Source organism: Thunnus maccoyii, chromosome 7, assembly GCF_910596095.1.
Source record: "Thunnus maccoyii chromosome 7, fThuMac1.1, whole genome shotgun sequence".
NCBI classification, from domain to species: domain Eukaryota; kingdom Metazoa; phylum Chordata; class Actinopteri; order Scombriformes; family Scombridae; genus Thunnus; species Thunnus maccoyii.
In genome coordinates, this window is record NC_056539.1 from 8,307,555 (window position 1) to 8,317,999 (window position 10,445).

The following is a 10,445-nucleotide window of genomic DNA, read 5'->3' on the forward strand; positions in this document are numbered from 1 at the left end:
TATCATGGTTTAACTACAGAAAACACTAAGTACTTGGTGTTCATGTTTCTTTAGTTTTTTACTTCTTCAAAACCAAATGAAGGAACCAGAATGTACATTTGCAGACACTTCAGATCTATCGTCACCCCTTAATCTTTTCCTTTTTCTAAAGGATTAATTCCATTAAATACAGATGGAAATGGAAATAACAGGAGCAAAATTACAGTTTCATCCAGAAACATTTTTAAGTGACACAAAATACAGCAAATGGTATTTCCAGGATAAAGTGCAATAAAAGGAGACGTGACAATAGAGAGCGGTGCTTGGCGAGATCACTCTCCAGAGCGACAGCAGGCCCTGAAGCCACACTGCAGGTTCTGACATCCGCTGGCCGTGTCTGCATGAGGACCTGGAGAAAAACACCACACGGTGGTCATACGCTGTACAGCAGGAATGTGCAAAGCTTTTGTTTTTATTTATGTATTATATGCCCTTACAGCCACAATCTACACAAATATTTAAAAAAAACTGATTGTTATTATATATTAGATAATATCTGAATTATTATTTAAAAATATAACTTTAAATAAAGCACTGACAGTGAATACTGAAGGTATCACACTGGCTACTGTAATGCCTACTTACCTTCCACCTCAGCAGCATCGGTTACTTACACTAGGACACATGCTATGTGGGTGGTTAGTAATGTTTGTTAAAGTTGCAACATACTGCAACATGTCTGCTCACAAATCAACATTCACTGTGACATCTTCATATACAGTTTAACATAACACTGTTTCCCCAAGTACCTTGCTAGACAAGAGCATGAGCATGTACAATTCTGTGTTTCAGAGGAAATAGGACCCCTAGCAGTTTCACATGTGAGTGTTACCGTTGATGTTGTCGCAGTAATAGAAGTGTTCATCATTGAGGGAAGGACAGGCTGACACCAGCTCCTTCAGCCCCACCTCAGTGATGAAGAGGCAGCCAGACAAGTTGAGATGCTCCAGGACAGGAAGCCCTCCACGCTGAGACAGAGCCCTGAAACACAAGCACGAACACTGATGATCCCCTCTTAATCTCATAAAAGGTAATACTGAGACTATTATGTAATGTGATGTATGATAAACAGCATTACAAGGTAATATCTGATGGAAATATAACTTAATGAGCACTCAAACTGCCTAAATGCAAAAGGTTGCAGGGAGGAGTTTGCCAGCAAGTGCTCGTATAAATGACAACACAAACACAAGTTAATACACCATCCTGTGTAGTCAGCTCGCACTGAAAATAACACTGTTCACCATTCAATGTTTTGAAACTTCATCAATACAAGCTGATAAAATGTTTTTTCACCAGACAAAGATGAGTCACTTAAATCTCACTGCCTCAGGTCTGTTTATGGAGATACTAACCTCTCAAATAAATCCATGTAAACCCAGGTTAGTCTGGGAAATAATGTTATTATAATTATAAAGGAATGTTAGTTTAGTTAGTTTGAAGCAAACCAATAAGTGAACTTTACCTTAAGCCCAAATCTGTGACTTGATAACATCCAGAGAGACTGAGAAGTCTCAGGGAGCGTTTTGCCTCTGATTGGTCAGTCCTGTTTTCATGCTCCCGACACTGCATCCCCCCAAATGAGGAGCATTTAGTCCGAAATTCTGCAGTGCTGCTTCTGGTGGTGCCTGACTCGCACTGAGGCCCATTAAAAGTCCTGAGGGCCATGTCATTAGTGCAGCAGGTAGAGTGACCACAAAACATTTCTCCAGAAATGGCATACTGCTGATGCAAAAAGGAGACGTTTGAGCCAGTCCTGTGCCCGCGCCTCCTTCTCCTCCTGCAACAGAATGAGCTTCCCACAAGCTGTGTCTCTACAAAGCTTTCTGCTTCAGGAAGAGACAACCCGCCACGACGGGTCCACTCTGCAGCATCTTCAATATCAACAAGGTCTGAGGGGTCCAGGACCCACACCCGTGTGGGGGTGCAGGCGGCACCCCAACGGCCTGTCCCCTGCTTGAAAATGATGGCTTGGCGCTTCCGCCCACCTGCGTGTAGGTTTCTCTCATCCATGAGCGTGATGGGTATTGGGGAACTTTTAAGAAGCTTGGCTCGTCGGTCTGAGCGTTTGTCAAAAGGGGCAAGGTCACCCAGCCCAACAGACAGTTTCTTCAGGGTGTGATCTGTAATTTTCTCACACCCGGACAAATCCAGGTGCTCCAGAGAGAGACATGCTCCAAGAGATGACCAGCTGGAAGAGGAAGGATAGCAAAAATGAATATGATGAGTATTGAGTGAATTTACTGTACAATAAAACAAAAGTTGACCAGGGTTGGCTCATGGCAAAGAGCTAGGAAACCTAATCTTAATCCACTGTGTGGTCCCACTACATAAACTTTGGATGTGCATAATCAGAAATAATTTTTCAGTAATTATTTTTACTAGTTACCTGTCAAATGCAAAATCTGTAACATCAGTCTGGGTCAGGTCCAGATGAGTAATATTGGGGCAGAGACTGAGGATTTGGCGCACCTGAAAAGTGGACAAAAGTACAGTTGACATTCATTTTTTACAAGATTAAGACGGTATTGTGTGATTACAGCATTAAAACTAAAATTTTGCACTGCATACCATTTTACTAGAGACTGTAGAACTGTACGCCAGAACAACGGACTTGACAGATGGACCCACAGCTGGCAGAAGGTTCTGGATGAGCCCATTCAGGAGCCTCTTCTCCCGCTGAGCAGTGTTAATTGCCAGGGAGCCCTCTGTATGGCCCGACACATCTAACATGAACAAGAGCAAGGGTGACATCATTTACTCAATTTAGATGTAGAGCTAATTTTATTCATCACTTGTAAAGTATAAACTAAAAACAAACACAATTAGTTTTCAGTCACACTATGCATTTATTACTTTAAATCAACAAGATAACCAATCAGAAACATTATGCAGTTTTAAACTTCACTGTCAAAGACTATTATTAGAAATGTCAAAGCCAGCCACCTTATGCTTTTTGAACCCAGTGTTAATAAAGATTCATGTTAGTAGACTTTTTAGGTGCCTTATCCAGATATGATTTTCTATAACATGAACATTTCATGAGCCTTCTGCTGCTAAAAGCAGTGGTCATTGTGTATGTAAATGCAAAAGCTGGTGATTTAATTGCTTGCTAGAGGCAGGGTGAATGGGTTTGAAACTAGCAATAGCACATACTACCTAATTATACCTTTTTGTCACCACAGTGTTTCCCCTATAATAGTACAGACCTGGCGGGCCGTCATGCCAATGAGAACCCAAAAATAACGTCAAATATCTATTCATTTCTATTCATTTGGAAAACAATAATCATTTGTGTTTGGGAGTTTTGGAGAGACTCAGCAGCTGTCGCCACCACCCTAAAGCAGTCAACCTAGGGGAAACACTGCAGCTTGTTTCTGAATGATCTTTACATACTGCAGGTGCAACATAAATACCAGTTGTGTACACTGAAATACTGTTTTCGTCACCAAACGAGGTGTGCACTTCCCTGAAGACAAAACCTCACCAGACTCATCAACATCAGCATCCTCATCCCATTCCTGGTAGGCCCGGCCCTCATTCTGCCGACTCTTCACCCACTCCTCATCCGGCTCCTGGTCCAGATCCCCAGGTGGGCCACTATAATAATCACCTACATTAGACACACAAACATTTATTAGCATAATACGAAGCAATTGTTAAATAAATGAGATTCTCAGTTGTGAGCAAAGTTTCATTTTACACTGTAGGGAAATGATCAGCTATCACTAGCCTACCTCTGGCCCAGCGCACAGGATAGAGGTGCCTCCACAGAGAGCCGGTCTTGGCCAGGTCTGACCAAGAGGTGCACACTTGACTACAGTGACACAGGTCTTCAGGGCTCAAATAGTGGAACAACCTCAGCATGATTTCTGTAGGAAGCTGGGAGATGTGGGTTGAAGAATTCCTGTTCTGTTCCAATTCTGAGGAAGAAGACAAGACAGCTTTGATGGTTACTGACTCAAATACTGAAAATTTGAAATGCACCTCTTAAAAAGCTATCCACTGTCCAAGACAATCTATTCTTTCATTAAACTAATGACATAAGTGCTTAAACATTGCACTGATTGAAATAAAAGCACTGTAGGAACTATTTTCAGTTATATGTAAATATTTGTGTTGTTTATGTTTACACTTCTGACCACCGGGCAGAGCTTCCTTGTTTTGGGATAATTGAGAGTTGTACTAAAGGAGGTCAAGGAGGAGGTGTTGCTGATTTGTGAGAGTGGCATGCAGTGCCCCAGTTTGTTTATGCCCAATTATTTTGTGTTGGCATTTTGTGGAACAGCTTGGTCTGCTTCATGTAAAAGGCTACAATGGACAATACTGAGCTGAAACAATCTGTATAATAAAACTGAATTCTTGATTATAGGAAAACAAACAAAGGTCACTACTAAATCTCACAGTAGAACCCAGCTTTTTAAGTATAGCACTTTAAAGTACAAGCACTGCAAGTCCTAGACAAAACTGTTGGGCTGCAAATATTTTCATTTTTAATCAACTTTTTGTAGTTAGTTGTTTGTTTTGTTTATAAAATAACAAAAATGCTAGAAATGCCCATAATAATCAAACCAGAGCCTGTGGGGATAGTGTTTATTTGAAGTGAAGTGTTTATTTTGACTGATCCCAGTTAAAGGGAAATTCCGGGATTTTTCAAGCTGGACCCTATCTTCCCGTTATTTGGGGTCTAAGCGACTAATGATGAAAAAAAAATTTGGACTTGGTTGAGCATTGAGTGAGATCACTTCAGCCAGCAGCAGTGAAACAGAAAGCAATGTAATCCTTGTACATCAACTACAAGTGCTTGTTTTTGCCACTGACAGGCTCAGATTGTTAATACAAGTGTCTGACAACAAAAGTAAACACAGTAACTCGCCACCTGTAGCAGCATTATGGCTAACTACATAGGGATCAATGTCCGGGGCTACTCAAACTCAACTTCACACAGCAGCGGTAATGAACACAGCCGGTGCTGAACACTGGAGAAACTGCTTCACTAAAGGATGGCATGTAAGCATAAAAAACTCACTAACCATAATCTGTCTTCTCATGATCGGCATATTTAAAGGCTTTTTGCAGCTCCTCCGCCTGGCTCCACAAACGGAATCCTTTCAGCACCTCAGCGGCACAGTCCCATTGCTGTTGGCTGCAGTGTTGTGCTATCACCTGTTTCTTGATGTCCTTCAGCTCCTCATAGGTGAAGTACTGCATAAGCATAGGCTGAAACACCTGCAACGCATCTCCTTAGTTTATAAAAATATTTGCGACAGTGCAACTCACTGGGGTATGAACAAACACATCTTCATGAACACAATTTCCTCTTACCAATTCTTTGGGGAATCATTCAGTTAAAAGATGTTTATATTAAAAACACAAAGAAATGTGAACATCTTATACCTCTTCCTCTTCTTTCATGTGGGGCAGAAAGTCCTGTGTGAAAGCTTCTAGTCTCTCCTTCAGCTGCTGGGCATAGTTAAGTTGCTCATATTCACTCTAAAAAAACACATACCAGTTATTCATTTATGGAATCCCTTAAAACATTTACAATCTCATTTGAAACATCTACTGGTTCAGTTTTTTCATAACTTAATGACAAAACGTGTTGTCACCTGTTTTTGCAGTAGCTGGATTAGTAGACATGGCAATAATGATTTATTTTTCATACATCATATTTTGAACAACCTCTTTGTAAACTGAGGAAAATTCTACATAAACTGCCAACATTTTTTTTTTTTTAAATCTCATCACAATATTATTTCTCTCAGTAGAAACATCTTTCCCTAAGGACACTGTGCAGGATCTCAATCCAAAGCAATAGAATGTCCCTTTCTATTTTACAAGCTGACTGGAGCAGAGAGCGGAAGTTAAGATTTACACAATTGCATCATTCTGGAAAGCCCATTTTTTGGTTTGCCCATGGCTTGAGAGAGAACAATGACTCTTGTCTCTTGATAAGCAGATCACAAAAACAACCCTGGCTCGATTATATAAATCATTCCATTTATTTCTGTATCTGGCCATTTTCTCAGGAAATAAAATCTCAAGTTGTACAGTTGAGACAAAAACTTGGTTTTGATTCATGGTATGAAAATTTATCTTATAATATGTCAAATGGCTTCAATATAATATTTAAAGGAGATACATTATAATTTCCTCCTGTTTACAGTTAGCATCTATACATGACAAATAACACGTCTGATGTTGATGTTTGAACGGCAATCTTTGTGTGGCTAACATGATAGTTATTCTAATGACATGGTGTTACCCCACCATTGGGCATCGAGTACCAGCTGAGGTCTGCAGAATTCATGTATGCTTTCCATATAAGCACAGCCTAGTATTTCTCTGCCTGGGCCAAACGTAAAACTGTTGCAGAAATAGATTGAGGGCCATGGCATGACAGTAAATGATTCTTTAAAACATCTATGCATATTTACCTTAACGTTGTGCAGCCCCTTTTCAAAGAGGGACAGCATCTCTGAGAGTTTGTTGTCAGAGTGCACATTGTACACAGTGCAGCAGCGCTGTTGCAACAGGCCAATGATGTATTCATTCTCAATCTGTTCATGCATCTTGAACTCCTTGAAGGTGGCGCACAGTGACTGAAGAAATGAGCGGAAATCATTGTTGTTGGAGAAGTTGGTTTTAGACAGCTGTGAAAAACAAAAAGAAACTTTTAGTCACGCATTCTTAAATATATCGTCAATTTCTTCTTATACTGAAATCCATGTGAAAAGTATTTTCTAACATTAGGTCAGAATAGTTCCCGCGTAACCCAACACAACAGCTGTCTTATGACAGAGGATGTAAACTTAGACAGCCAAAAGTACACTCAGACAGCCAAAAGTGCAACATTAACACAGTTTACGTCACCCGTCGTGTATTAACGTTTGCTTGTGTCTCAAAATAAGCTTATCTGACACGTACCGTTAGCTTTAAAGAACATTATTTCAACAAACAGCCTGAAACTGTTCTAATGTCATTCACAGCTTGGTTTGTGGGGAGGCATTAGAAACTGAGTTGTGATACTTAAAGCTTGTTGCATAACAAGCTATCTGGCAAGTTAGTTAGGCTAGCTGAACCAGTTAGCAAGCCTTAGCTGGGCGGAGGACGGGGAAGTTCATTGAGAGCAACCAAATACGTGCTTCACAGTTCTGATAAAGTAAATGCTTCAATGTAAAGCTAACGTTTAAAAGCAGGAAGCTACCAAATGACCCGAATATAGCAGTGAGACAAACATCCGATGGTCAATACTGAGTGCTGTATATGGAACAAGTTAGCTAGCGTGCTAGCTGGCGTTCTCTCGTCGTTTGGGCAAACGCCGTCATATATTCCTTTATAAAACTCTAAAATGACGACCGACATTTAATTATACGTACCTTCTCGCAATATAGGCCCACCAGCTGTTTCATTCGCCAGTGTGGGCCAGTAAAAACATCCACCTCGTCCGGAAAGGGAGCCATCTTCGCACACTGAGCCTCAGTGCGTCATCTGCACAGCGATACAATCAAACACGGAGGCGTGCGCCAGCGAGTCACGTGACTGCAAATAACGTAGCATAAAACGGTCCAACGGCGCACAGTACTGATCCTGGATCAGTGTTTGAATAAAGGCTTATACACGTTTCACTGTAACTCCAGGGAATATCCGTTCTCAGACCAGCAAGCGTGATTTTAGAAGTTTTAGAATACACTTGGAAATCTGGGAATAAAAAATAAAAACACCGGTTTAGAAGCAAGATTTTCTGAAGTTATATAATAGCTTTTGTACCTTAAAGATCTCTTCCAGACATGTTTAAGATGTATATAAAATACTCTACTTTGAATAATAGTTTGAGTCTGATATGTTTTTTTCCACAAAAAATGTTCAATGGTCTTGTTTAAATCCTTCAAATTACATCTACTCCTTCTCCCTCATTAACAATTCCTGAATCTATAAATATGCAAATATATTTCATAACAGAAGTTTAAGTACTTCACAGAAGATGTCTTCTACTTCACTGTAAAAGTCTATTCTCAGTGTTGGAGGCTTCAAGTTTCCACATCACACTTGTGTAAATTGAATATTGAACCTAATGAACCAGGATTGGCTTCAAAACTACTGTATTTGTGACATCACAAATCATGCTCATAGGCCCACCACTTAAAATTGGATTCTCAATGAGCACAGAGAAGATAGATAGATAGATAGATAGATAGATAGATAGATAGATAGATAGATAGATAGATAGATACTTTATTGATACTTACAGGAAATTACTTTGTTACGGCAGCTACATTCACAGTCAAGACAACCACAGGAGACATCTAACGCTGAACATAACACATCTAAAACTAAGCACAAAAATACTAAAATAAATTACTTAAATACCTAATTGTACTAATAAAGCAATACAAAATATATGTAATATACACAATGTGTAATGTGCAACATGTGACTTGTATTATCTATAAATATAAAATGAAAAAAATATATACATGTATAAATATATGCACACACATATATGCATAAATACACAGTATACAATATTATACTGTACATACACCACAGTAATTATTTGTGCACATTAAACAGTCTGATGGCAGCTGCTGAACCATCTCCAGAGCATGAAGTGGGTGTGTGGGATTGTTCATTATTGAGTTCAGCTTTGAGAGCATTCTCACCTCTGCCTCCTGCTGAATTGTGTCCAGTTCAGTCCCAATGATGGCGCTCGCCTTCCTGATCAGTTTGTTAATTCTGTTCCTGTCTGCTGCACAGACACCCTCCCCCCAGCACACCACAACAAAGAGAGCAAACAGAGCACTGGCCACCACAGTCTGGTAGAAGGTGCACAGTAGAGGCCTGCAGATGTTAGGATTTTGGCCTTCTTTGCCCCTTTTTGGACACTACCTCCATGTGGATGGTCCAGTCCAGCTTGTTGTCCAGCTCTGTAACTAGAGACAAGTTCCACCTCAGTACCCTGAATGGTAACTGGAACTGGTTTGGGCCTCTTTCTCCTAAAATCCACAACCATCTCCTTAGTCTTTACATTGTTGAGCTGCAGATGGTTGTGGTTGCACCAATCCACAAAGTTCCCTCTATACAACCAACAACTGCTGAGTCATCTGAAAATTGTGCAGTTTGACACAGCCTTCTAGTGTCAAACTCATACATACATTATTCTGCACATTGAAGCTCAAACTTCCAACTGAAGGAACATGAAGAAATGGACATTTTTGAGTGGAGGGGGACTTTCAATTTTTAATAGGTGAAGTGCAAAATCCAGACATTTTAATCTAGATGTGAAATATTAATAGATATGAAGTAACATGTCTTTTTTACCATTTAATATTTATTTCAGCACTCCTTGCACCCTCCACTTCTTTGCACTGTTTGAATCCTGTTTAGAGTCCACAGAATATATACATAGTAATTCCTTGTGTATATTTCTCAAGATTGTTGTGTTGTTATTCTGTGTAAGTACATTGAGAGTCACTTAACCAGAGTCATTTTTAGAGTCAGTCTGATGTTCATACAAGTTTACGGTGGAGTATTAGTATTAGTCGTAATACTACGAGAAAAAAGTCATAATATCAGATTTAACCACTGATAGCCCTGCAGTTAAGCTTCCAGCCATTTCCTCTTCCACAAAAAGAGGCAATTTCTTCCTAGTCCATGTGGTTCTTTCTTTGGAATAGACACAGTCATTTGCACAATCATTTCAAAGTCCTGATACTCATAATCTGGTGTTGATGTGTCAACCCTTGTCAAAAAGTCCTGTAGGCTTTTCATCTTTTCCAAAAGAATCCTTTATGATTCCCATAAATTTCTAAAAATCCTATAGGAATTCTAAAGGAAAAGATTTTTTTTATTTTCTCAGTCCTATTGGAAATCAGTTTTGCTTGGTTCCAATAAAATCCCTTAGGATTCCTATAAATGTCTAAAAATCATAGACAAGACTTTTTATCCCCTTTATAAGAAAAAATGTTTGGTTCTTGTAGGATTTTCACAGTTCTATTGGAAAACAGTTTTATTTTCTATTATGTTTTACAAGACTTTTATTCATTTTTACAAGAATCACCAATAGGACTTATTCCTTACTTTAATCAAAAACACACTTGGTTCCAGTGATCAGAATTAAAGATTTGAACGAAGTGTCTCCTTCATAGCTCCACTGAAAAACTGGTTTATGCATTAATCTCCTCTAGGCTAGACTACTGTAATGGCCTTTTTGTGGGACTTCCCAAAAAGACAGTGGGACGGCTCCTGCTAATCTGAAATGCTGCAGCCAAAGTATCACTGGGACAAGAAAAATTTAACATATTACACCTATACTTAGATCACTTCACTGGCTTCTGATAAAATACAGAATTGAATTTCAAAAAACTGCTATTTAAATATCACTTAATGGTCTAACTCCTGAATAC

The 10,445-nt window shown here is 39.4% G+C and overlaps 1 protein-coding gene across 1 annotated transcript; it reads right to left on the bottom strand.

Annotated features, from left to right (window-relative positions):
* Window positions 1-39: 39 nt before the first annotated feature.
* On the bottom strand, window positions 40-7,553 carry fbxl5 (F-box and leucine-rich repeat protein 5). The gene is made up of 11 exons (XM_042416121.1): window positions 7,419-7,553; window positions 6,477-6,692; window positions 5,437-5,532; window positions 5,073-5,268; window positions 3,777-3,962; window positions 3,527-3,652; window positions 2,611-2,765; window positions 2,429-2,511; window positions 1,505-2,230; window positions 872-1,020; window positions 40-388 (listed from the first exon to the last, which is right to left on the bottom strand). Exons 1-11 carry the CDS (start codon window positions 7,500-7,502, stop codon window positions 312-314), a joined length of 2,094 nt encoding a protein of 697 aa, XP_042272055.1. The 5' UTR covers window positions 7,503-7,553; the 3' UTR covers window positions 40-311.
* Between the last annotated feature and the right edge of the window lie 2,892 nt (window positions 7,554-10,445).

Coding starts and splice junctions, on each gene's coding strand:
- fbxl5 (XM_042416121.1), bottom strand. CDS start 7,502: ATGGCTCCCTTTCCGGACGAGGTGGATGTTTTTACTGGCCCACACTGG. Junction 3,963..5,072: donor TCATGAGAAGACAGATTATG/GTTAGTGAGTTT, acceptor CTTCTTCCTCAG/AATTGGAACAGAACAGGAAT. Junction 389..871: donor TTACTGCGACAACATCAACG/GTAACACTCACA, acceptor GTTTTTCTCCAG/GTCCTCATGCAGACACGGCC.